At 51.9% G+C, this 26,832-nt stretch overlaps 1 protein-coding gene across 5 annotated transcripts in view; it reads right to left on the reverse strand.

Annotated features, from left to right (window-relative positions):
• Window positions 1-1,086: 1,086 nt before the first annotated feature.
• The window catches only part of RPS6KA1 (ribosomal protein S6 kinase A1), a 45,521-nt gene continuing 19,775 nt past the window's right edge, over window positions 1,087-26,832 (reverse strand). For all 5 annotated transcript variants that reach the window (XM_008961661.4, XM_034959008.3, XM_008961659.3 and 2 more), the window contains 18 exons: window positions 24,906-24,986; window positions 24,660-24,739; window positions 22,890-22,996; window positions 22,138-22,175; window positions 21,651-21,793; window positions 21,168-21,238; window positions 20,764-20,852; window positions 19,671-19,735; window positions 19,289-19,391; window positions 17,452-17,582; window positions 15,535-15,660; window positions 15,252-15,341; window positions 14,723-14,881; window positions 4,461-4,622; window positions 4,152-4,228; window positions 3,784-3,901; window positions 2,755-2,892; window positions 1,087-2,033 (listed from right to left, as the gene is read on the reverse strand). In XM_008961661.4, coding sequence (XP_008959909.2) covers window positions 1,911-2,033; window positions 2,755-2,892; window positions 3,784-3,901; window positions 4,152-4,228; window positions 4,461-4,622; window positions 14,723-14,881; window positions 15,252-15,341; window positions 15,535-15,660; window positions 17,452-17,582; window positions 19,289-19,391; window positions 19,671-19,735; window positions 20,764-20,852; window positions 21,168-21,238; window positions 21,651-21,793; window positions 22,138-22,175; window positions 22,890-22,996; window positions 24,660-24,739; window positions 24,906-24,986 — 1,901 coding nt within the window. In that variant the 3' untranslated portion in view covers window positions 1,087-1,910. The remainder of the gene's footprint in view (window positions 2,034-2,754; window positions 2,893-3,783; window positions 3,902-4,151; window positions 4,229-4,460; window positions 4,623-14,722; window positions 14,882-15,251; window positions 15,342-15,534; window positions 15,661-17,451; window positions 17,583-19,288; window positions 19,392-19,670; window positions 19,736-20,763; window positions 20,853-21,167; window positions 21,239-21,650; window positions 21,794-22,137; window positions 22,176-22,889; window positions 22,997-24,659; window positions 24,740-24,905; window positions 24,987-26,832) is intronic.

The following is a 26,832-nucleotide window of genomic DNA, read 5'->3' on the forward strand; positions in this document are numbered from 1 at the left end:
TCCCAGGTTCAAGCAATTCTCATGCCTCAGCCTTGCGAGCTGATGGGTGGGAGCATGCGCCACCACACCCAGCTAATTTTTGTATTTCTAATAGAGAGAGTTTCGCCATGTTGGCCAGGCTGGTCTTGAACTCCTGACCTCAAGTGATCTGCCTGCCTCGGCCTCCCAAAGTGGTGGGATAACAGGCGTGAACCACTGCACCTGGCCCAGAGTGATCTTTTAAAAATGTGAATCAAATCATGATCAAATCATGTCACTTTCCTGCTCAAATTATTTTAGGAGCTTGCGCCTCACTCAGAATTAAATGCACGCCTAATCCTGGCTTACAGTGCCTAGCATAACTGGCCTCTGCCTCCTTTCCAGCCTCATCTTGGGCAAACGCCTGGCTCTGGGGTCACAGCTACATCAGCCTCCTCTCATCCCTGAGCACACCAAGCTTGTTTCCCCCTCATGGCCTTTGTCCTGACTGCCCTCTGCCTACCAGTCTTGGCTGACCCCTTCTCACCATTCAGATCTCAGCTCCTGGGTTACCTCCCCAGAATGGCCTTCCCTGATTACCCAATATCTCACCCCAGTTTAATTCTGTATGTGTCTTATCAGTAGCTGACCATGGCTTGTTAAGTGTCCGTTTCCCCTACTGGGAAGTAAGACCCCTGGACACAATGACCTTGTTCTTTACCTGGTTCACCAGCATCCAGAACAGGGCCAGAATGAGTGCTCAGAAAATACTGCATGAGAAAATGTCATTCCCCAACTTGAGCCTGTTTCCCCATCTATAAAACAGGGATAATACAGAGCATCTACCTCACAGGGTTAAGATTAAATGAGATATTCATGTGAGGCCCAGGCATAGTGCCTGGCACTTGGTCACCATTGGCTAATAATACTGTTATCAATACCATAATGGAATCCCCTGGCAGGAACACGTGGGCCAGGCCAGCGGGATTCCCACACACTCCCCAGATGACCTGGTTCCAAGCAGCTGGGCTAACTGGTCCTGGCCCATTTTCTGTCACTGCCAATGTCTTCAACATCCGATAGCAGAGAGAGGGTAAATTCAGGGATGAAGAGTGGAGGAGAGCGTGCTTCAACTCAACAGTTTATTAGAAAGGCCATGGACAGATGAACCCTGAGTAACCAGCTGAGGAAGAAATGAAAAAAGACCCTGTCCCTCATGGCCCGCCCACTGGCCTCCTGTGAACTCTGTCCTGTTGCCAACCCCAAATGAAGTCAGCCAAAAAGTGCTTTCCACATCCTCTCTCTGGGGCTGCCCAGCCTGACCGCAGGGGATCCACTGGCAGAGCCAAGGTGGATGCTGGTGCCTGAAGCTGGAAGCCAGCAGGACTTGAGTCCCCTCCTGTAGCAGGAAGTGGTTCTAGAACTCCCAGCAGAACAGAACGGAAAAGGAGCTGATTGGGGATAGAATGAGTTCTGCTAAACAGCCAGATGCTCTGAGAGAGGTGACACTGGACTGTCTCGGAGGTGTGTGCAGATGGCTACAGATGGCCAATCGTGGGGGTCCCCAGGGTGGGATCCCAAAGCTGCTCTAAAGAGTCTCAGAGAGCCCCAGCGTGACTCAGTTCCCCTCCTGGGGCCGCAATGGCTGTTTCTGCTCCCAGAAAGGCAAATGGATCTTGTAAAAATCCATGGTGGTTGATGCCATTTTTTTCATAAAAAAAAGTTTATACAGTGAATCGCTTTCCACCAGCAGAGCCTGAGCTGAGAAGAGTCCATCCTGGGGAAGGAGAAGGCACTTCTCACACCCTCATTAGGGGTGTTCTGGGCTGGCAGCTTCCCCGGCCCCTCGGGTTCCAGCTCCCTCTGGCCCTGTGGTTCCGGCCTGCTCCCTCTGGGAAGCATGCTGACTCTGTCAAGCTAGCACCGCCCTGTGGCCTGAATGCCCTGGTGCCTCACAGGGTGGTGGATGGCAACTTCCTCACTCGCCGCTGGGCCAGGATGGATGACTCGATGGGCTTCAGCTGGGGGGTGGGCTTGGAGCTGTTGAGTGCAGAGTACGTGGCAGCCATGGCTCCCTGAAAGAGAAGTGGGGAAGTCAGGTCACAATGGTGGGAGATGTAGTGGGGAGGGGATCCATGCCCCAAGGGTAGGCCAGCCCCTCTCAGTGTTCCACAGACCACTTTTTTTGGTTTTGTTTTTGTTTTTTGTTTTTTTTTTTTTGAGATACACTCTCACTCTGTCACCCAGGCTGGAACGCAATGGCACAATCTTGGCTTACTGCAACCTCCGCCCCCAGGGTTCAAGCGATTCTCCTGTCTCAGCCTCCCAAATGGCTGGGATTACAGGCGCTTGCCACCACGCCTGGCTAATTTTTGTATTTTTAGTAGAGATGGGGTTTCACCATCTTGGTCAGGCTGGTCTTGAACTCCTGACCTCGTGATCCACCCACCTCAGCCTCCCAAAGTGCTGGGATTACAGGTGTGAGCCACCGCGCCCAGCCTAGCCCACTGTTAATCCAGCCTCAGTGGTCCTTTATGGTCATGGGTCCTGCCTCCCCCATCAGACTGGAGGGTTCAGAGGTCAGCAGCTGTGTCTTCCAGAGGATTGGGGGCTGTGAGTGCACCGTGACACTGTAGCATGTTAGGCTCCCTGACGGCAGGGCTGTGTCTTCTTCTCCTATGTTCCACCTCATGGTGCTTGGTACAGACATGGCATTGCCTGGCTCTTCCACAAGTCCCTGACCATGCCACCTTGGGCTGACCCCCCAGATGCCCAGCAGCCCAAGGGTGGCCATACCTTCACAAGCTGTAGGTCCTGGTGGGACAGCTGGCTTTGGGGAAGCTTGTCTTTCTGGGTGACCCATGGATGCTGCAGAACCTGCTTAGCTGTGAGGCGCTGGTGGGGATCCACGTGTAGCATCTTGGACACCAGGTCCTGGGGACACAGTGGGCAAGGGGGTTGTGGGAGGGCTGCAGGGGAGCAGGCCCCTGATGGGGCACAGGAGGGCAACCATCTCCTGCTAGCTCCCGCCTGAACCCTTGCAGCAGCCCCTGGGATCCATTCTCCACTCTGCTCCAGGGCTCCCCGCACACAGCCAAGGTTCCTGTCGCTGGGCCTTTGCTGCTCTAGGCCCTTCGTCCTGGAACACCCTTCCATTTCTCCTTTGCCTTCAAAAAGCCATGTGGGAAGGTGGGAAAAGCCTCAGGTTTGGGCTCAGACAGATTCAGGTTCAAAACCTGCCTTCTGCACTCATCAAATGAGTGCCCTGGGCAAGTTCCTTCAACTCTCTGAGCCTCAGTTTCCCTGCTGAGAAATAGGAATAACCACTCCCTGCCTCACAGGTTGATGTGAGGTGGCCGGCCGTACATAGAGGGTTCAACTCTGTCTGGCATACAGGTTCCCAATGACCAAAAACTGTTGCTAATACTGAAAGCTCACATGCTACTTCCTCCGAGGAGGCTCTGCTTGGCATGGCCAGTTGCTCTGCTCTGTGTCTCCACGGTCCACACCCCTGGCCAAGAGCGTCCGCCTATCTGTGCCTCCAGGCATCTCTGCCCCTTGTGTGCAAACCTGTATCCCTCATTACACTACGTTTCCACAAAGCCGGGACTGTGATGATGCAGCCCTCAGTGCCCCACAGGGTCCAGAATGAGAAGGGTCAATGAATGATCACCAGGTTACCCCAACAAGGTGCGGAGGTGGTGGTGGTCTGCCTGGGAATCTTCGGCTTGGAGAAATGAGGCTGTTCATGAACTGCTGAAAAGCCCTAGGATGGGACGCTGCCTCCCTCCTCCAAATAAGCCCACGCAGGCCGTACAGACTCACCTTGGCTGTCTCTGAAACTGTGTTCCAATTTCCCCCACTGAGGGTAAACTTCCCACTGCCGATCCGGGTTAGGATTTCCTCTGGTGTGTCACTGGGACCGTTGGCAAATGGAGTGTATCTGCAGAAAAGCCCGCACGGTCTGGGTACAGACTCTGGCCTCCATACTGGGGCTGGGGCTGCGGTGGGAGACTGTGTCTCCCCCTCAGATGGGGTACTCCCAAGGTAGAGCTCCTGGAGGCAGGAGCATGTCTCTATTTCCAGACCATCCTGGGGCGGGGCTGGCTGAGCCATTCCTATCAGACAAGCACCACTCAGCCCAAGTGCTAGGGCTGCAGGAGTGGGGAAGGGTCCAGGCCAGGGGCACTCACCCTGCCAGCATGGTGTACAGCAGAATGCCCAGGCTCCAGATGTCGCAGCCTTCATCGTAGCCCTGGCGCTTCAGCACCTGGCAACAGGGCAGGGGAGGTGGTCAGTCTGGGGGGGCAGTAGAAAGTCGCCACAGATGTTTCTTGCTACTCCCCTCAAGGGCAGGACAAGGGTCCCAGGCTAGATCTTCCCTTGCCAGCTGGGCCAAGGTCACAGAGACTGGAGTCCCGGCTAATGTGGGGCCTCTGGGAGGGGGCACAAGGCCTCCAATTCCCCCTCACTCTTACAGCTGAGGAGGCTGGGCCACTCACCTCAGGCGCCACAAAGTTGGCTGTGTAGCAAGGTGTCATGAGGAGCCCATTCTCAGCCCGCAGCTGTTTGGCAAAACCAAAGTCACAGATGCGCAGGCACTCGGGATTCCCGGACTCGTCCACATACAGGATGTTGCTGGGCTTCAGGTCCCTGTGCACAACCTAGGGGCAGGGGGCTGGGGTCAGTTCTCAGTGTGGGGAGGCGGCTAGTGGCCCAGGTCAGCGGCCAGAGATTAGAAAGCTACACAGACAGGGTGCAGAGGGACGGGTGCATGGACCTGGCATCTGAGAGAAGGGGAAGGGGCTGAAATGATGGTCTTATTGCTGCTGCTACTGACTCTGTGTAGGTGTCTACAGGTAGCTCTAAGTTAACCTGTCAAAACTGAACTCTCAATTCTCCCCTAAAACCTACTCATCACATAATCTTACCTTGTGGCAACTCCATCCTTCTGTTACTTAGGTCAAAATCTTAAAAGTCTTTTTTTTTTTTTGAGATGGAGTCTTCCTCTGTCGCCCAGGCTGGAGTGCAGTGGCACGACCTCAGATCACTGCAGCCTCCGCCTCCCGGGTTCAAGCGATTCTCCTGCCTCAGCCTCCCAAGTAGCTGGGATTACAGGCACCCGCCGCCATGGCTGGCTGATTTTTGTATTTTTAGTAGAGATGGGGTTTCACCATGTTGGTCAGGCTGGTCTCAAACTCCTGACCTCAAGTGATCTGCCTGCCTCAGCCTCCCAAAGTGCTGGGATTACAGGCGTGAGCCACCACACCTGGCCCTATTTTCCTTATCTTTAAAATCAAAGAATACACTGCTTTACTTTTATCTGTAGCACTTCCCACTACTTAACATAATATTTAATTTGTTTTCTGAGTCTGCCCACCGGCATGTAAGCTCCCTGAGTGTTTTGCTCACTGCTGTATCCCAGCACTTAAACTAGCTCCTAGTACATGGCAGGTATTCAATAAATATCTGTTGAATGAATGGATGAATGACACTGCTGAGGCCATAAGCAAACGGCTTTCCTCTGGGCCCTGTTTGCTCATCTGTAACTTGAGGGGGCTGAACCACCCCACATTTCATTCTTCTCCTCCCCACACTCTGTAAGGCTTTTTTGTTTTGTTTTGTTTTGAGACAGGGTCTGTGTTGCCCAGGCTGGAGTACAGCAGCATGATTCATGGCTCACTGCAGCCTCAATCTCTGAGCTCAAGTGATCCTCCCACCTCGACCTCGCAAGTAGCTGGGACTAGAGGCATGTGCCACCACACCCAGCTAATTTTTAAAACATTTTTTGCAGAGACAGGGTCTCGCTATGTTGCCCAGGCTGCTCTTGAACCGCTGGGCTCAAGTGATCCTCCTGCCTGGGCCTCTCAAAGTGCTGGGATTAAAGGTGTGAGTAACTGTGCCTGGCCTGTACAGTTCCATTCATAGTCAATCCTCTAACTATCAACTACCAATACCTCTCAGATCTCTAACCCTAGTCCAGAACTTTTCCTGAGTCTTGGCTCATAAATCCAACTGCCTACCACACGGCAACCACTGGATGTTCCACAGAGCCTCAAACTCAACACATCCCACACTAAACTCCTCATGTTCTCATCTTCCTGCTCCTCCTCCCCTAAGCTAATGGAACCTCCCTGGGCATTGTCAAAAAACCTTCAAAGGCTCCCTACCTGCAAGATAAAGCCCAAAGTCCCTACCCTAACATGGGAGGCACAGCCATCATCTGTTCCAGCCTCACTGTCCATTGCATCCCTCAGGTGCCCTGAGCTCAGGCCACCAGGGGCTCCTTCGGTAACGATCATAACCCTATGTCTGTGGAATGCCCGTTCACCTTCAGCACCCAGTGCAGGGCCTAGCACAGAGCAAATGCTAAGTGAACTTTGTGCAATGAATGAACAAATCACACCTCTGAAACACAGAGACAGATACCTTGCAGGTTAGATTAGTAGAGTTTTGCAGGTTAGTTGGTTTTATTCAGATAGTCTTTTCATAGTCTCAGTTGATCTCCAAGCCCTCCAGCAATGCCCGTGGAGCCCGTGGAGAAGGTAGACATGGCCCAGCACAGTCCACCTCCATAGGGAGAAGAGTGCCAGGTAGATGAGGGGGAAAGGGCCACACTGTTAGAGTGGCCCCAGCAACACACTGTATCCAAGCCTTGGAGAAAGTCCCGTGGGCTCTCTCCTTCAAACACAATCGTATGCCCACAGCACAAGGCCAGGCCCCCAGGAATGTGGACTCTACCTAGAGGTCAGGGATGCTCAGCTTGGCTGAGGACACCAACTACCCTGCACAAGTGAACTCCCAGTTTACAAAGAATGTTACCAGTCGTGATCTCACTGGAGCCACCCACTGCACCTCGGCGGGTGGACAGGAATTATTAGCTCCATTTTACAGAGGAGAAAACCAAAGCTCTGAGAGGACAATTTTCTTTTTTGTTTTGAGATGGAGTCTCGCCAGCAGCACAATCTTGGATCACTGCAACCTCTGTCTCCCAGGTTCAAGCAATTCTCATGTCTCAGCTTCCCAGTTAGCTGGAATTACAGGTGTGCACCACCATGCCTGGCTAATTTTTGTATTATAGAGACAGGGTTTCACCCTGTTGGCTAGGCTGGTTTTAAACTCTGGCCTCAAGTGATCTTCCCACCTTGGCCTCCCAAAAGTGCTGGGATTACAGGTGTGAGCCACTACGCCCAGCCTGAGAGGACAACTGACTTGCATGTAGGTTAGAGGCAGAGGCAAGACCAGAACCCAGTTCTGACCTGAATTCCATAGTCTTTCCAGTTTAGTGTGGCACACATGACACTACTGGGACACAGGGATATGGAAGTTGACCTTTTTTTTAAATTAATTTATTTTTTTGAGATGGAGTTTTGCTTTTGTTGCCCAGGCTGGAGTGCAATGGCGTGATCTCGGCTCAGTGCAACCTCTGCCTCCCAGGCTCAAGCAATTCTCCTGCCTCAGCCTCCCGAGGAGCTGGTATTACAGGCATCTGCTACCATGCCCAGCTAATTCTTTGTATTTTTAGTAGAGATGGGGTTTCATCATGTTGGCCAGGCTGGTCTCGAACTGCTGACCTCAGGCAATCCACCTGCCTCAGCCTCCCAAAGTGCTGGGATTACAGGCGTGAGCCACCACGCCCGGCTCAAGTTGTTGATCTTTTTTCCTACCCTGATACAACATAGAGAAACTACAAATTCCTATAGGAAACTGTCTCACCACTGCCAGTGGCAGAATAGTAGGGATGGTGAATGGGGGAGGGGAAGTACAGCTTTAAAAAGCCCCACAGGTGATTCTGATACCTGACCCTCAGGAGTGTATGTGGGGGGAGGAAAAGTATAGTCTCACATCTCACCGCATGGAAAATCACAACAGGCTGGGCAAGTAATGAGTGAAACCAGGCAGAGTGGGAACCTCCAAGCAGTCCACAGAGGACAGCAGCTACCTGGCTCCAGCTGACAGTCACTACATAGCAACTCGGACCCAGTGTTTTTAAAAGCAGCCAAATTACCAAACCTTACTAAACCATACCTCAAATCAAAAAACACCCCTTATCTTGCAGGCCAAACAAAATATATGTGTAGGCCAAATGCAGGCACTGGAGCAATAGGCCGTGACCTCCAGGAGAGTTGGGATTCCAGTCACAGGAAGGAGTCGGGCAGGCCAGGGTGTGAATCCTGGCTTTACTATCCACTCACAGCTGTGTGGTTTTGGGCACGACATTTAACATCTGTAGCCCTCAGTTTCCTCACTTGTAAAATGGGGCTGATAATAGTATTCAACCCCAGGCTTATAGAGAAGGACAGGAATATTTAGCAAAGGGCTTGGGAAATGATGGACATCACAGTAACCCCAGAACTGCCTTGGACTGAACCCCTTTATCATGCTGGATGTTAAGACACAGTGACTGCTTGGGAAGAAGCACTAGAGACCAGGCCAGGCATGGTGGCTCATGCCTGTAATCCCAGCACTTTGGGAGGCCAAGGCGGGCAGATCACAAGGTTGGGAGTTCAAGACCAGCCTGACCAACATGGAGAAACCCCATCTCTACTAAAAATACAAAAGTTAGCCGGGCGTGGTGGCGTGCATCTATAGTCCCAGCTACTCAGGAGGCTGAGGCAGGAGAATCTCCTAAACCTGGGAGGCGGAGGTTGCAGTGAGCCGAGACTGCGCCATTGTACTCCACCAGCCTGGGTGACAGAGCTAGACTCCGTCTCAAAAACAAACAAACAAACAACAACAACAAAAAACCCTAGAGACCAGATGCTGTCCAAAGCAGCACAGGCTCTGGGCTGGGTGCAGTGGCTCACACCTGTAAATCTCAGCAGTTTGGGAGGCTGAGGTGGGAGAATCGCTTGAGCCCAGGAGTTTGAGGCCAGCCTGGGCAACATGGTAAGACCCTGTCTCTACAAAAAAAAATTTTTAAACTAGCACGCCTGTAGTCCTAGCTATGTGGGGTGCAGGTTGCCGAGGAGGGAGGATCACTTGAGCCTGGGAGGTCAAGGCTGCAGTGAGCCATGATCATGCCACTGTACTCCAGCTGGGGTGACAGAGTGAGACCCTGTCTCAAAAAAAAAAAAAAAAGAGTTAATATGTAAAGTGCACAGAACCCCGCCTGGCCTGTGGAAAGTGGCATATGGCATTAGCTGCCATTAGCAGCAGTGGCAGCAGCATCTTCAGGAGCAGCGTGAGAGGATGTGCATTTAGGCACCTGTGACCAGCCAAAAAAGAGGCGAAGTTGTTCTAAGTGAATCACCTGGTTAAAGGGAGAAGCCCTCTATTATAGAGTCCACAACTTTATAGAAACAACATAGAGGGAGCCTGGTGACTTAAGAAGACTCCACATATTAAATCATGAACTCCTGCCACATAGGATGCAAAGGAAAGGCAACCAATTTTTAAAAATGGACAAAAGACTTGAAGAGGCATTTCATAAAAGAGGCTGTCCAAATGGCAATAAACATATGAAGAGGTCCTCAACTTCATTAAACATCAGAAAAATGCAAATTAAAACTACAATGAGCCGGGCGCGGTGGTTCATGCCTGTAATCCCAGCACTTTGGAAGGCTGAGGTGGGCGGATCACCTGGGGTCAGGAGTTCGAGAACAGTTTGGCCAACATGGTGAAACCCTGTCTCTACTAAAAATACAAAAAAATTAGCTGGGTGTGGTGGGTGCACGCCTGTAATCCCAGCTCCTCAGGAGGCTGAGGTAGGAGAATCACTTGAACCCAGGAGGTAGAGGTTGCAGTGAGCCGAGATCACACCACTGCACTCCAGCCTGGGCAACAGAGCGAGACTCTGTCTCAAAAAAAAAAAAAAAAAAAAAAAAAGCTACAATGAGATACCACTCCACACCCACCAGAATGGCAATGATTGAAGAGATTAAAAATACCAACGTTGGCAAGTACCAGAACTCTCACACACTTCTGTTGGGAGTGTAAATTAGCAAAAGCACTCTGGAAAACTGTTTGGCAATATCTGCTAAAGACGAACACACAAACACTCTGACCCAGCAATTCCATTGCTAGGTGTACAATCAACAGATAGAATGTCACAACAGCATTATTTGTAACAGTCAAAAATCTAGTAACCATCTGGTGTCTATTAACAGGAGAATGGACAATTATACATACAGTAGAGTTGTACACAGCAATGAAATGAATGAACAGCAGCCACAAAACAATGTGGATGGATCTCAAAGACAACATTGAATGGCAGAAGCCAGATACAAAAGAGAAAGTTTGTATGAAATTCCAAAACGGGGCCACGCCTGTAATCCCAGCACTTTGGGAGGCCGAGACTGGTGGATCACTTGAGGTCAGGAGTTCGAGACCAGCCTGGCCAACATGGTGAAATCCCGCCTCTACTAAAAATACAAAAATTAGCTGGATGTGGTGGCAGGTGCCTGTAATCCCAGCTACTTGGGAGGCTGAGGCAGGAGAATTGCTTGAACCTGGGAGGCAGAGGTTGCAGTGAGCCAAAGACCATGCCATTGCACTCCAGCCTGGGCAAGAAGAGCAAAACTCCATCTCAAAAAAAAAAAGAAAAGAAAAGAAAAGAAAAAAATAAATTCAAAAACGGGCAAAATGAACCTACTAGAATTTAGCTTAGGATGGTTATTCTCAGGTTGGGGGGGGCTCCAGGAGAACTGGAAATGCTTTGTTTATTGAGCTGGGTACTGGTTACACAGGTGTATTCACTTTTTGAAAATTTATTGACCTGTCCGTTGTGATTTGTACACTTCTCGGTGTTCACGCAATGCTTCAATACAAAGATAATATTCAAACAAACAGGGGTCCCAGTGGACCCTGCTCCCTGGTCATCCCCTTCCCATCCCTCAGCTCCTGTGGGATTCCCAGCTTACAGACCACAGCTACTGCTGCCGACAAACCAACCCAGAGTATCCCCTCCAAATATCTCAATAAGAAGAGCTTCCCATTCCTGATCATCTGCCCCGGTATTAGCAAACAGCCAGAAACTTTGGAGACACATACACTCCTAGCTTCAGGAAGGAGACGACTTCCTCCAACAACATCCTCACCAAATGGTTATCTATACTTGGAGCTTTGCACATCCCTAGTGGAAGGAGCTCACTGCCTCTGGAGGCAGCTCCCCTCTTCAGAAAGTTCCTCCTTACTTTTAGCTTCAGGTGACCCACGGGTACACTGGCTTGCTTGTCTTCTAAACCATTTTAAGTTTAACGAGTACTCACTTAAGAACAAAACAGAGGCCGGGCGCGGTGGCTCACGCCTGTAATCCTAGCACTTTGGGAGGCCGAGACGGGCGGATCACGAGGTCAGGAGATCGAGACCATCTTGGCTAACACGGTGAAACCCCGTTTCTACTAAAAATACAAAAAATTAGCCGGGCGTGTTGGCGGGCGCCTGTAGTCCCAGCTACTTGGGAGGCTGAGGCAGGAGAATGGCATGAACCTGGGAGGCGGAGCTTGCAGTGAGCCGAGATCGCGCCACTGCACTCCAACCTGGGAGACACAGCGAGACTCCGTCTCAAAAAAAAAAAAAAAAAAAAAAAAGAACAAAACAGAAAAAACGAAACACATTTACTCTCTGACCTGACACGTTTAAATATTAGTCTATTGCGCTGGCATTTCAAAAACCAAAGCCACTTCAAACATGACAATTAAAAGCACAGGGGGTAACCAAACCGGAGCTTTGGTTAAGAGGTAAAGTTCTTTTTTACAGAATTTCCCCTAAAAAATTAGACATAATCAGGCATCGCCACTTTCACAACCCTAATGAAATACTCGACTCATACAAGATTCTGAAAGGATGAAACCATTAGATGAGGATCTTTATAATAAGGAGATCGGACGGTTACCACCTGCCATGGTTAAAGGTGGGCAGCGTGGCCGGGCGCGGTGGCTCACACTTGGTATCCCAGCTCTTTGGGAGGCCGAGGCGGGCGGATCACAAGGTCAGGTGATCGAAACCATCCTGGCTAACACGGTGAAACCCCGTCTCTATTAAAAATACAAAAAATTAGCTGGGTGTGGCGGTGTGCGCCTGTAGTCCCAGCTACTCGGGAGGCTGAGGCAGGAGAATGGCGTGAACCTGGGAGGCGGAGCTTGCAGTGAGCTGAGATCGTGCCACCGCACTCCAGCCTGGGCGACAGAGCGAGACTCCGTCTCAAAAATAAATAAGTAAATTAATTAATTAAATAAAATTAAATTTAAAAAGGTGGGCAGCATGACACTGTGCACTCGTGGATGTAATGCACTGTGAAGTGTACCTCCATAGATTGGATGACCTTGGCCTTCTTATTTTTATTTTTATTTTTTATTTGAGACAGGGTTTTGCTCTGTCATCCAGACTGGAGTGCAGTGGTGTGATTTCAGCTCATTGCAACCTCTGCCTCCCAGGTTCAAGTGATTCTTGTGCCTCAGCCACCAGAGTAGCTGGGATTACAGGCATGGGCCACCATGCCCAGCTAATTTTTGTATTTTTGGTAGAGATGGGGTTTCATCATATTGGCCTAGCTGGTCTTGAACTCCTGGCCTCAAGTGATCTGCCCACCTTGGCTTCCCAAAGTGCTGGGATTACAGGCATAAGCCACCATGCTCAGCCCAACCTTAGCCATCTGAACCTCATTCCCATCCCCCCAAAAAAACTGAAGCTAATAATGATGTTAGAGCAACTTGCAGTTTACAGGAAATATAGACAATGGAGAAATAATGTAAATGATCCAGGAGGCAGCCGACAGACAAATTCAGAATGTGAGACATTCCACAGAACTCATATACAATATGTCGGTGGCATAAAAAAGGGAGGTCTAAATGTGGAGGTGACATGGGTGTACACATTTAACAAAATTCATCAGAATGTACCCTTGAAATCTACTGTATGCAAATTTTCCTCCAGTTTTAAAAAAGAAGAAAAGAGGCTGGGTAAGGTGGCTTACACCTGTAATCCCAGCACTTTGGGAGGCCAAGGTGGGCAAATCACTTGAGCTCAAGAGTTCAAGACCAGCCTGGGCAACAAGCCAAAACCCCATCTCTACAAAAAATACAAAATTAGCCAGGTGTGGTGGTGCGTGCCTGTGGTCCCCGCTATTTGGGAGACTGAAGTGGGAGGATCATTTGAGCGCAAGGAGGTCAAGGCTGCAGTGAACTGCAATTGTGTCACTGCATTCCAGCCTGGGCAACAGAGTGAGACCCTGTCTCAAAAAAAAAGGGGAGAGATTTACCAACTGAATGAAATGTGTGGAACCCACAGGTATTCTAATTTCAATAAACCAGTCAAAAAAGACATTTTTGAAAGGACAATGGGGGCCGGGTGTGGTGGCTCACACCTGTAATCCCAGCACTTTGGGAGGCCGAGGCGGGCGGATCACCTGAGGTCAGGAGTTTGAGACCAGCCTGGCCAACATGGTGAAACCCCATCTCTACTAAAAATACAAAAAAATTAGCCAGGCGTGGTGACAGGCGCCTCTAATCCCAGCTACTTGGGAGGCTGAGGCAGGAGAGTCACTTGAACCCGGGAGGCAGAGGTTGCAGTGAGCCAAGATTGTGCCACTGCACTCCAGCCTGGGTGACAAGAGCGAGACTCTATCTCCAAAAAAAAAAAAAAAAAAAAAAAAAGGACAATAGGAGAAAAATGTGTCTATGGACTGGGTACTATGTGAAAACAAGTTAACAACCAACAACCTCATACACCAAGACCTGGACTCAGCCAGGTGGATTCATAGCCTGCATTCTTAACCCCCATGTTGTCTGATCAGATGCACCCTAAAACATTATCTCATGCAGAGAGAAGCTAATGCTACTGTTTTGGGCTTTAATCCACTGTAATGAACTTTCCTACCTCACCGTCATCTAGTGCTCACCTGCCTTGTGCAGTAATAAAGGCCAGACCCTGCCATTTGGACCTATACCTCTTCTGCAGTCCCTGCTACGTTTCCAGCAGAATTTCCTCCTGCATCCATTTCCTCTGCCTTAGCAACTGAACCCAGTCAAATTCACCTCCCTGAAGCCTTGCAGCTCCCCCACGGTGACCCTGCCACTTCCTAACTCAAAAGCCACTCCCCACCTAAATTCTTCAGTCTGAAATTCTTCCATTCTTCCCGGGCTATGTGATATTGAGCAAATGAACTTTCATCTCTGAGCTCCGGTCTTCTTACCTGTGAAGTGGGGCCAGTAACAGCATCTATCTCAGAGTTGTTGTGAAAATCAATTGAGATAATGTAAATCTTATTTATGTATTTATTTATTAGATGGAGTTTCGCTCTGTTGCCCAGGCTGCAGTGCAATGGTGTGATCTTGGCTCACTGCAACCTCCGCCTCCCGGGTTCAAGCCATTCTCCTGCCTCAGCCTCCCAAGTAGCTGAGATTACAGATGCCCGCCACCACACCCGGCTAATTTTTTTGTATTTTAGTAGAGACGGGGTTTCACCATGTTGGCCAGGCTGGTGTCAAACTCCTGACCTCAAGTGATCCACCTGCCTTGCCCTCCCAAGTTGCTGGGATTACAGGCGTGAGCTACCATGCCTGGTCTGGAAACTTCATCTTATGCTAAACCTTACCATGGTGCCTGGCACACAGTAGATACTGAATAACTTTCCATACCTTCCCTTTCACAATTGGCCACATCTCTCCCTCCTTCCTTTGCACGCATCCACCCACCCAGCCCTAGTGTCCCCTCAGTTTGGCTAGCTGGAGGCTGCCATTCCTGGGCCAGCAGGTGGTTCATGTTCTCTGCTGATGATATGACCCTTGGCATCCCCCTACTGCCTCCCCGAATCCAGACTCACCCCCTGTGAGTGCAGATACTCCACAGTTTTGCCAATGGTGTGCAGGACAAAGCTGGCCTCCCGCTCTGAGAAGAACTTCTGCCGCAGGATCCTGTCCAGCAGCTCCCCACCCCGCATCAGCTCTGTCACCAGGTACACGTGTTTGCCATCATCATACACCTGCCGAAGACCTCACCATCAGGCTCTTCTCCCCAGTGTCAGGCCTGAGCCCCCTGGTCAGCAGCGCCCCAGAGCAGGGAAGAATGACATGAGCCTTGGGCAGGTGTTCTGTTTGCTCTTCAGTGGCCCTGCCTTCCCCAAAAGGAGGATGCTGACACTGGTCTCCTGATACGCAAGAAGGTCCTCAGAAAATGTCTGAGTCTGAAGGAGGGCCCTTGGGGTATGGGCAGACTGAAGGGACCAAGGGACCTCCTTCCCCTCCACATGACCACTGGAAAGAGGATGAGAAGTCAAAGGAATGGCAATCCTGAGACAAATCCTGAGAGTTGAGTTCCTGGTCCCCACCCCAGTCTTAAGGACCCCCACTCACATCTTTCAGAGTGATGATGTTGGGGTGCTGGCCGTACCGCAGAAGAATCTCAATCTCTTCTGAAGGATCCCGCTTGCTCTTATCAATGACCTGAAGAAAGGGGGTGCATGTGGCAGTGTCAGAGTGACAGGGTCCAGGGTCCTTTCTGGCCATGGAGTAGGCCAGGAGGTCTCGGCCACACACCTTTCATACATCTGCAGAGCTCAGGCACCACCCCTCCCCACCAGACGGGGACCTGCCCCCAACCCAGCAGCCTTGGCCGAGACGTGGTCAGGAGGCCCACCTTGACAGCATACTCCATGTTGGTGGCCTTGTGGACACAGCGCTTGCACTCAGAGTAGGAGCCCACACCAATTGTCTCCTTTACCACGTAGCCGTCACTAAAAACCAGGTTCTTCCCATGGAGTTGCTGTAGGAGACCAAAAATTGTGGCTGACCCCTGGCTCTAGAGTGCTAGGGGTCATCCCCCAGGACCCAAGGTCTTGGCTCAGTAGAGACAGCACCAGGGAAGGGCCAGGAGACTTGGGGTAGAGTGTTGGCCATGTGACCGCAGGTGACAGCCTGCCCCTCTCTGGGCCTCAGTTTTCTACTCTATATAATGGGCATACTCGCTGGCTCCCAGCCTGCCTGGACTGCAGCCTGTGGTCAGAGGGCAGTGTAGGGAGTGGGAAACAGGGTCACAACACACATGGAGAGGACTTTAGTTCTGAAAAGTCTGGGCAGGCCTGGGAGGGACGCAGGAGCCCTGAGCTGAGTTCCAGCTGTGCCACTAAGTACGGCTTTGAGTGACCTGCCTCCCTTTCTGGGGTGTCACAGCTCAACTCATGGGGTGTCTCAAGGTTCTGGGACATTAGCCGTAGCAATGCTGAATGGTGCTTAGTGTGTGCTGTGTGCCAGGCACTATTTTAAGCACTTTCATCAGGTGACTGCATGCCCCACGGCCAGCCCTGGCTTGCGCGTGCGGTCCTTGCATCCAGTCTGATTTAATATTTGTCCTGGACTAAGATGTCCCAGTTTGGAAAATAAATTACATAGTCACCTTAACTTTATTTTTTATTTTATTTATTTATTTTTTGAGACAGAGTCTTGCGCTGTTGCCCAGGCTGGAGTGCAGTGGTGCATTCTCAGCTCACTGCAACCTCTGCCTCCCAAGTAGCTGGGACTATAGGCACGCGCCAACACGCCCAGCTGATTTTTGTATTTTTAGAGACAGGGTTTCGCCATGTTGGCCAGATGGGTCTGTTTAAATTCCTGGCCTCAAGCAATCCACCCTTCTTGGCCTCCCAAAGTGCTGGGATTACAGGCATGAGCCACCGTGCCCAGCCCACATGAACTTTACGTGTATTAACTCTAATAATCCTCATAACAGCTCTATGGAGGAAGCTTCTATCATTTCCCCCATTTACAGATGAGGAAACTGAGGCACGAGGAAGGGAGTATCTCATCCAAAGTCCATTATCTGGTCAGGTGCTCATGTCTGTAATCTCAGCACCTTGGGAGGCTGAGGTGGGCGGATCACTTGAGGTCAGGAGTTTGACACCAGCCTAGCCAACATGGTAAAACCCTGTCTCTACTAAAAATACAAAAAAAAAAAAAAAAAAAAATTAGCTGGGTGTGGTGGTGTATATCTGTAGTCCCAGCTATTCGGGAGACTGAGGCAGGATAATTTTTTGAACCTGGGAGGTGGAGGCTGTAGTGAGCTGAGATTGTGCCACTGCACTCCAGCCTGGGCAACAGAGCAAGACTACGTCTCAAAAACAAACAAACAAAAAACCCCAAAGTCCATTATCTTGTGAATCTGGAACCCATGCAATGAGCTCCACAGTCTACATTCTTGCCTCTCAACCTGAAACTTTCATTAGCAGTAGAAGTGTACAAATGGGGAACAAGTGTGATGAGATCCAAGTCCTTCGCTACCCTTATGCCGGAGACACGACAGTCACTCGGCACCACCACCCTGGGCACCTCCTGACATGTACCCAGACCCTGGCTCTGTGCTGGGAAATGTATACCCATATCATCATCCAATTATCAGGGCCACTGTGTGAGGTGGGCCTTACTGTCCCTGTTTTATGTTGGAGGCCCTACTGGTCCCACAGTGGCATGAGGGTATGAACCTGGTTCTGTCCAACTCAGAGCCTGTGTACTCAGCCATTCTTTAGAAAAGGATAATGGAGCAGCAGCCCCCTGCCCCCCTCACCTGTACCACCGAGTGCAGGGGTGCCTGCGGGGCACGAGGCTTGCCGTCGTCTTCCATCAGGCCGGTGGCCACGAAGCTGAAGCCCCGGAACAGCTGATGGGCCCCAGCGCTGGGGGGGATGCCTGGGGAATCTGTACGGATGGAAGGAGAATGTGAGGGTACCTGAGGAGGTCCCCTCAACCCTGAGGCAGCCCAGCAAAGGGGGAGCACAGGGCCTCCAGACCTGCCTCAGGGGCTGGCCGTGGCGGGAGCCTGCAGAGGGCCTGTCCATCACAGGCCTTGGCCCAACTGCTCATATGTGTTTATTAGACCAGTCCAGTCCTGTCGCATGAGGAACAAAAAAGACTCTCACATCCACCTCCATCCCAGGCCAAGACAGTTCATCCCTTCCTGGATGCTTCCTCCCCAGCTTCCCCATCTTACGTCAGCCCCTTCAGGTCCATCTCTGCACAGCAGCCAGAGGGAAGGTTCCAACCACAAATCTGCCACCCTGCCCACACCTTTCAAAGGTTCCCGTCTGCCTTCAGGAGTAAGTCCAGCTCCTGAGTCTGGCAATTGAGGGCCTTGTGATCCTCGCCTCCTCTCTCTCTGTACCACAGCTGAGCCATGTTGGACTTCTCAGATTCTTAGAGGGGTCTCTGAGCCCTTGCACACACTGTTCCCTTTAACTAGATAATCCACTCCTTGCCTATCCTTCAAGACTCAACTCGCACGCTCCCTCCTCTGAGAAGCCTTGCCTGATGCTGCTCCTCCGGCCCCTGACTCCTACGAAGCTGCACTTGTCACGTTGCCCAGCGGACTGCTTGGAGAAGTGCTGTCTCTGTCATCAGAGGCGTGCAAGTGCAGTGAGAAAAGCACCCCCTTGTGGATCACCTGAGGTCAGGAGTTCGAGACCAGCCTGGCCAACATGGTGAAACCCCGTCTCTACTAAAAATACAAAAATTAGCCAGGCGTGCTGAAACATGCCTGTAATCCCAGCTACTCGGGAGGCTGAGGCAGGAGAATCTCTTGAACCCAGGAGGTGGAGGTTGCAGTAAGCTGAGATCACGCCATTGCATTCCAGCCTGGGCAACAGAGCGAGACTCCATCTTGAAAAGAGGAGAGGAGAGGGAAGGGAAGGAGAGGGAAGGGGAGGGGAGGAGAGGGGAGGGGAGGGGAGGAGAGGGGAGGGGAGGAGAGGAGAGAAGAAAAGCACCCCCTCTCCTAAAACATGCCCTTATAGGAGGTTTCCCAGAACATTCCACCCCACACCCACTGTCAATATCTGGCCAAAAAGTTAGGATTCACCAGGTTCCTTCCCAGAAGCTCCCTCACTGGCTTCTTGTAGCAACCCCAGGGAATGAGTGGGTTTGTGGCTGTGCCCTTGTTCCAGATAAGTACACGGAGGCCCGGCAGTCAGGGCAGCCAAAGCTGATTCCCATGCCTGTCCCTGACCTATGGGCACTGTCACCTCTGCTCAGCCACCACACAGTGTGGCTGGGTCAGATTCTTTCTCCCTGACGTGATGGTAAGCCTGATGTGTTTGGTCTTCCCAGTGGGCTGGAAGGTGCCCCGGGCAGGGGTCCTGGCTTTTCTACTGTGGCCTTCACCACCCACACATCCCCACTCCCACTCTCTCACCAGACACAAAGAGACCCACAGAGCCCCATAGTGAGACAGTCGGGTGGAGTGAGACAGGGACAAAGTCAGTCCCACGGAGCCAGAAACTCACCCGCCTGCCCACCCGCATACCTCGGCCTGTCAGTGTCCCTGACTATCTCTGCCCCCCAAGCTGCCACCGACTCCCGGCTTCCCTCCTGTACCAGCCCAAGACAGACAAAACAGATAAGGGACGCACCCTTGGGTGTGCGGGACGTGAACTCGGTGTCAAAATAGAAGGTGTCATCAGGCTGAGCCACTGCTGGCTTGAAGGGTGGCTTGATCTCACGACGGTATAGCTTCTGCACAGTGAGGTGGGCACTCTGGTCACCACGGCATCCTCAACAGCCCACCAGGAGCCCCATGCAGGAGGAGGTGCTGGGCTTGGAACATAGGCCATATTGCCCAGCTCTCAGAATTGCTTGCCCTCAGGAGGCCAGCCCTTGTCTTCAAGGGCAGGCTGTGACCCTCTGCTCCTGCGTCTGGGGCCCTCGCTGGCAGAGGCTCCCCTCCCACCACCCTTCCTGTGGCCAAGATGGCTGAGCCCTGGTCAGAGCCCTGGTGTGGGTGGACACACTCACATTCCAGTCAATGGTGGAGTAGAAGACATGCCGCTTGATTTCCTCTGCCCCATCAGGGCCGGAGCCTGAAAGAGCCCAAATGAAGGGTCTGTCCCTGGCTGGCACAAGTCCCAGATATTACCCTGCCCACCAAGCAGCCTCACAGGGCTCTGGGACCAGCTGCTGGAGCAGAGGAGAAAATGGGCTCACTCAGCCTCAAATCTACCCAGCCATCACCCTAAGGCCTGTCACCTACTCAGCATTTTCCACTTTCTGGAGCTTCCGATGAAGAAATTCCAATGTACCAGTGGGAGGAGGAAGGCCCAGAGACTTTAGGCAACTTCTCCAAGGCCACACAGTTAGAACAGAAGCTGAGCTTGTTCTGAGACCTACAGAGAGCCCCACCTCATTCCGAGGCAAGCCTCATCTCTGTTCCTCTTATCCCATTGACCTTTTCAACCATAGGACAGGCTGTCACTCCATTCGACCCCAGGGGCCTTGACTGGACCTTACACAGCTGGTCATGGACCAGATGAACTCAGGAGCCAGGGAAGCCAGCACACACTGGACACCTACTACATGCCGGCATGTTCACACAACCTCATTTCATCAACAGAGCCCTGAAGCAAGCTTGGGATCATCATCTCCCATTGAGACGAGGAACCTGCGGTGCAGAGAGGTGAAGTCACCTGCCCAGGGTCACTTAGTTCATAAGTGGCCTCATTCGTTTAACAAATATTTATAGAGGGACTGTTTTGTGCCAGGCAGTGGGGACCTGACACAGAGCCGGGATTGGGACCTACGCCTTCTGACTCCTGAGCTCATGCTATTTCTCTTGTGCCAGCAGCCTTGGCGGAGAAGCTGTGTGGGGGCCTCTGTCCTTGTCCCCAGAGGGAGTAGGGATGACTCAGTTCCTGCCTTCCCCCTACACACAGGTCAACTCCCCCCTCCACAACACCACACATGGAGCCAGAAGGCAGGGTGGCCCGCGGCATTGTCTGCCCACACAAAGGACAACGGCCCCTTTCAGCCCAGATGTGGCCCTGTGGCCTAGGCTGCAGCTGTACCCGGCTCCCCATCGCCACATCCCCTCCCCTGAGCTGGGGCTGCTTACCGAGCCGGTTGGCAGGATTCCGCTTGAACAGGGCCCGCAAGAGGCTCTGGGCTTCAGTGCTCAGAAACTGGGGCATGCCTAGCTTCGCCCTGAAACAGCCCCCGGGACTCATCAAGGCTGAGCCCTGACCCAGAGGCCCCATCTCCCCCGGCCCCTGTCCAGATCTAGTTCCCAGCTCAGTCTAGACAAGCCATCCACTAATTCACTTCCCAAAGGCTTCAGGGATCCTACCCACAGGCCCCCAGCGATGAAAGAGGGGCTCTGGAAGGTATAATGTTTAACCCAGAGGAGAGTCTCATTAGAGAGGGAATCTGAGGCAGGGACAGGGTAATAATATTCTGACCCCCAAACTGGGGCTGGGGCTTGGAGGAGTCCATTGTTATCAGGGCAGCGCTGGGGCTTACTTCAGAATCAGTGTCATGGTCTCCTTCCGGTCCTTCCCCTGGAAGGGCAGGGAGCCCGTCAGCATCTCAAACTGCAGAGGACAAGGGTCTATTCAGGCTCTGATCCCTGTCTCCGACACACCTCCCGCCTCCTCCCAGTCAGACCCCTCTGCCTCAGTCCCAGGATTCTTGCTGATACATCCAAGTCAGCCTGGAGCAAGAATTATGTCCGTCCCTCTTGCCTCTGCCAACCAGACCACCAGGAGCAGCGGTGGGGGCGCGAGGCTGGGGAGAAGGCCAGCACTGGGTTAGGCGCGTCCCAGGTGGGGTCAAGCCTGGGATCCTTCCAAGGAAGAAAACTGCAGGTGCATATAGGGTGAGGCCAGCTTGGCTGTGAGAGGAGACGGGGAGAGCCCTAGAAATCATCAACCCCCTCACTGTACAGATGGGGAGACTGAGGCCAGAGGCTTGGGCTGGATCCTTTACCCCTGTCTGGGCACTCACCATCAACACCCCATAGGACCACCAGTCCGCACTATGGGAGTGGCCCTGGCGGTTGACGACCTCAGGGGCCATGTACTCCACTGTCCCGCAGAAAGAATAGGCCTTCTTCTCGTGGTCAATGGCCTCTTTGCTCAGGCCAAAGTCTACAGCAAGGAGGGCAGGAGGACACACCTTAGGACCCCTGCCTTCCTTGCTGCCACCCTTTGCACACCCAACCCCCATGCCCAGAGGCCAGAAGGCATCACCCCCATGACACTCAGGAGGAAGCTAAGGCCCAGAGAGGTCAGGTGACTTGCTCAACGTTACACAATGAGGGGCTGGGATTCCAACTGAGGGTGTTCCAAGTCTGAGGCCTGAGTTTTTGACCACTTCCAAGTAACCGGCACAGCTTCTCGGGAAGAATGAGCCCCCAGCACTCAGCCGAGACCTATCATGACCTTGTCCTGCCCTCCCCTGGGGCCCGAGGGGGCAGGCGCCCTCCACTCACCAGTGAGTTTGATGTGGCCCTCCTCATCCAGAAGGATGCTGTAATAGAGAAATAGTGGTCAGGGCCCCTCAGCTGTGGCCGTGTGGGTGATGGTGTTACCACAGGGCTGTGGGAGTTGGGTTCAGCCCAGAGGAGGTGCTCCACCCAATTCTCTCTGATGACTGGGCGGGTGTTGCAGGGTGGTAGCAGTGCCACGCAGGGGTGTTGCCTATCTTTTTTGCTAATCCTTGAAGCAACTGTGTGAGGCAAGTACTATTAGGGCCCCGTTTTGCTAATGGGAAAACTAAGGCTCAGGGCAGTTAAGTAGCTCTACAGTCATTGAGCTAGTAGGTCTAGCTAGTAGGTGGAGACAGGATTTGAATACAGGGCTGCCTAACACCAAAGCCAGATCTTATTCCAACTCACCACCTGCCCCTGGCTCCTTAGTTATCATTTGAGGGTAGTTAGATATTAGGGAAAATTCTATAGGGCTTTATCAAGGAAAGACCTCTAAAGGTGGCATCTCGAATGTCACACTAGATTAGCAAAAAAAGATGGGCAACATTACCTGCATGGAAAGTACCTGGCCCTTGGTAATGGTAGCATTAGTGACTGGGCAGCTGGCACTACCACCCCCCCACTCACCCATTCCTCAGATTGCCCAAGGAGGGAGACGTTTCTGGAGAAAGCCATGCCCACCCACCTCAGGATGGCCCTGTCCTAGAGGAGGCCTCCCCTGGGGAGGCTGGGGTGGGGCTGGAGGCTTCACTCACTTCTCAGGCTTGAGGTCTCTGTAAATGATACCCAGGCTGTGCAGGTGATCCAGGCCCAGAGCCAGCTCGGCCAGGTAAAACTTCACATCCTCCTCCGTGAACATCACCTGCAAAAGACAGGAGGGGCCTTCAGCAGGGACCTCCTCTTCCTTAAGAGCTGGGGCACTGGGCAATCAGCAGCTTCCTGGTCCTGAAGGGCCACCCTGGGAGGACCCTTGGAAACCCCAGGCCATATAGCCTTCTCATCATACAAAGGATTTGAAGTATGAAATGACTAATACGCAAGCCACTCATTGTGGCACCATTCAGAAATAGAAGGGGTGGGAAACAGGCCTAGGGTCCAAGAGTAGAAGGCTGGAATCAGCCCTCTCCCCTGCATAATGGAGTGCTTTGCAGCCATGAACTGGAACAAGGAGTTTCTCCGTGTTCTGACATGGAGTGAGCTCCAAGATACACTATCTTGAAAAAAGCAAGGTACAGAACAGTGTATACAGAATAGTACTTTTTACATAAGGAAATGGGGGTAGGAATGAACATATATCGGATTTGTTTGCAAAAGAAACATGGGAAAGTTAAACAAGAAACCAATAAAAATGTTTACCTATAGATGGGGATAGAGGGGGCTGGGGTGGGAGGAAGACTTCTTCAGGAATATTTTTCTTTTGAATCATGTATATTACCTATTCAAACATTCAAATCACAATTTAAGCCGGGCACGGTGGCTCACACCTATAATCCCAGCCAGCAGTTTGGGAGGCTGAGGCAGGTGGATCACCCGAGGTCAGGAGTTCAAGACCAGCCTGGCCAACATGGAGAAACCCTGTCTCTACCAAAAATACAAAAATTAACCAGGCGTGGTGGCGTGCACCTGTCATCCCAGCTACTCAGGAGGCTGAGGCAGGAGAATTGCTTGAACCCGGGAGGCGGAGGTTGCAGTGAGCTGAGACCCCACCAGTGCACTCCAGCCTGGGTGACAAGAGCAAAACTCCATCTGAAAAAAAAAAAAAAAAATTACAATTAAAAAAAAAAAAAAAGCTAGATTCTCTTTAAAGTTTGAATTGTACGAATGGTCCCATTTTCTAGCTCAAATCCTTTTTTTTTTTTTTTGAGACAGAGTCTCGCTCTGTTGCTAAGCTGGAGTGCAGTGGCGCGATCTTGGCTCACTGCAACCTCTGCCTCCTGGGTTCAAGCGATTCTTGTGCCTCCGCTTCCTGAGTAGCTGGGATTACAGGCACACTCCACCATACCCAGCTAATTTTTGTATTTTTAGTAGAGACGGGGTTTCACCATGTTGGGCAGGATGGTCTTGATCTCCTGACCTCCTGATCTGCCCACCTCGGCCTCCCAAAGTGCTGGGATTACAGGCGTGAGCCGCTGCGCCCAGCCTCAAATCCTTTTATATTGGTTCAAAATCCTTTTGGATGACATATGCAAGATGACTGCTAAAGTCTCTGGCTCTCTGGGTGACTTTGGGCTTCTCCCCTGTCTTCACACCTCTGCCCAGAGCAGCCCTGGAAGAAGGCAGGTGCAGAGGTGAGAGGAACCCTTAGCTCCCTGGAGTTTCCTTGGGAGAAACTCTCAGAGACCTTGCCAGCGTATGGCCTCCATTCCAGGGTGCGTGGTATTTCCTGGGCCAGGGGCTGCTAGGCAGGCCTGGGTGGTTCCAGGTTCAAGCCATACCAAACACATTCTGTACAGGGCCCTGGGATGGGAGGACTTGTCGTCCCCCAGCTCCATCCCGGGGCCCTCTGGCAGTAGATGTCAGCTCACCTCTTTTGAGAGCCGGGTGAAGAGGTCCCCACCACGCAGGAAGTCCAGAATGAGATAGAGCTTGCCCTCGGTCTGGAAGGCTGGGAAGAGGGAGAAAGGCAATGGTAGAGTCAGCGCGGCCTTATGATCTGCTTCTCCGGCCCTGGCTCCCTTGGCCTGCCAGGCAGGCGGTGGGACAGTGTACAGACCACAGGCAAGGGCGAAGGATGGGTGGGGTAGGAGCTCAGGCAGGGCCAGAAGCTTTACCATAGTGCAGCTTCACCACGAATGGGTGATTTACATCAGCCAGGATGTCTCTCTCCATCTTGGTCCGGACGCGGTCACGTACTGGCCAGACGAGAAAGGAAGTCACCAGTAGCCTAGACACTCAACACAGCCACTCCCAAGCCCCCGCTAAGGGATCTCTTTTCCACTTGTTCCTCCAGGCCTGAGCTCCCAAAGCCCCCTCACCCAGGGCTTTGGGGACACTCAATCCTCAGGTTTCTTCCTTGCCAGTCTGTTTCTGGCTCCTTGGCTGGCTCCTTGTCCCCACCCCTCACAGCAGTGCCCACAGCTGGGGCCTTGGCACCCTGCCCATCTCTCTGGTCCCTTTTCCCACCAGACCCCATCAAGACCTGTTAATCAGCCAGTCTGAGCAACCTGCTCCCCCAGGGTTCTCTGCTTTGTCAGATCCTCAGACTTTGCCTCTGCACCTCCCCCTGGCATGCCTTCACCAGTTCTGCTTTCCATCTGGCATAAAAATTCCCAAATTCTAGTCTAGGGGCTGGTAATAACGGCTACCTGGTGAGCTGGATCCCTGGGCCTAAAATCCCGATCTATGGGTCTGGGTGGGCACCCTTCATATTATTATTATTTTTTTTAAATAATACAAGTTATTGGGCAGTTCTGATTCTCAGCAGGTTCTTTGACTCAGCTTAGGCCTCACCTTCTCCAGGAAGCACTCCTTAATTTGCCAAGCTGGGTTAGGGCCTTCTAGATTCCTACAGTGCTTGTGCTTCTCCTTTGGAGCACTTTTCTCTTTTTCAGGTTGCCTTTTAAATTTATTGAAGCCCACCAAGTATCATGTTTTATTGATTTCACTAGTCTGATTAGAACAGGCTTTTGGGCCGGGCACAGTGGCTCATGCCTGTAATCCCAGCACTTTGGGAGGCTGAGGCAGGAGGATCACTTGAGGTCAGGAGTTCGAGACTAGCCTGGCCAACATGGTGAAACCCTGTCTCTATTAAAAATACAAAAATTGGGACCAGGCGTGGTGGCTCACACCTCTAATCCCAGCACTTTGGGAGGCCGAGGCAGGCAGATCATGAGGTCAGGAGATCGAGACCATCCTGGCCAACATGGTGAAACCCCGTCTCTAGTAAAAAATACAAAAAATTAGCCAGCCTGGTGGCACGTGCCTGTAGTCCCAGCTACTCAGGAGGCTGAGGCAGGGGAATCGCTTGAACCCAGGAGGCGGAGGTTGCAGTGAGCCGAGATCACGCCACTGCACTCCAGCCTGGTGACAGAGTGAGACTCTGCCTCAAAAAAAAAAAAAAAAAAAAAAATTGGCCAGGCGTGGTGGCTCATGCCTGTAATACTAGCACTTTGGGAGGCTGAGGAGGGCGGATCACCTGAAGTCAGGAGTTTGAGACCAGCCTGACCAACATGGAGAAACCCTGTCTCTACTAAAAATACAAAATTAGCTAGGCGTGGTGGCGTGGGCCTGTAATCCCAGTTACTCGTGAGGCCGAGGCAGGAGAATCACTTGAACCCGGGAGGCAGAGGTTGTGATGAGCCGAGATTGCACCGTTGCACTCCAGTCTGGGCAACGAGAGTGAAACTCCGTCTCAAAAAAGAAAAAAATATATATACAAAAATTAGCCAGGCGTGGTGGCATGTGCCTGTAATCCCAGCTACTCAGGAGGCTGAGGCAGGAGAATTGCCTGAACCTGCGGAGCGGAGGTTGCAGTGAGCCGAGATCACACCACTGCACTCCAGTCTGAGCGACAGAGTGAGACTCCATCTCGGGAAAGAAAAAAAAAAAAAAAAAAAAAAAGAACAGGCTTTTGGACTTGGCTGCCTAGGTTCATTTTGGGCACTGTGTTTCAACTAAGTTTATCACAATATTGATTACCCCTTGACTGAGACCTCTCATGTGTCCTTTGACTTTTTTTTTTAATGTGACAGGGTCTCA

Source organism: Pan paniscus, chromosome 1, assembly GCF_029289425.2.
Source record: "Pan paniscus chromosome 1, NHGRI_mPanPan1-v2.0_pri, whole genome shotgun sequence".
NCBI classification, from domain to species: Eukaryota; Metazoa; Chordata; class Mammalia; order Primates; family Hominidae; genus Pan; species Pan paniscus.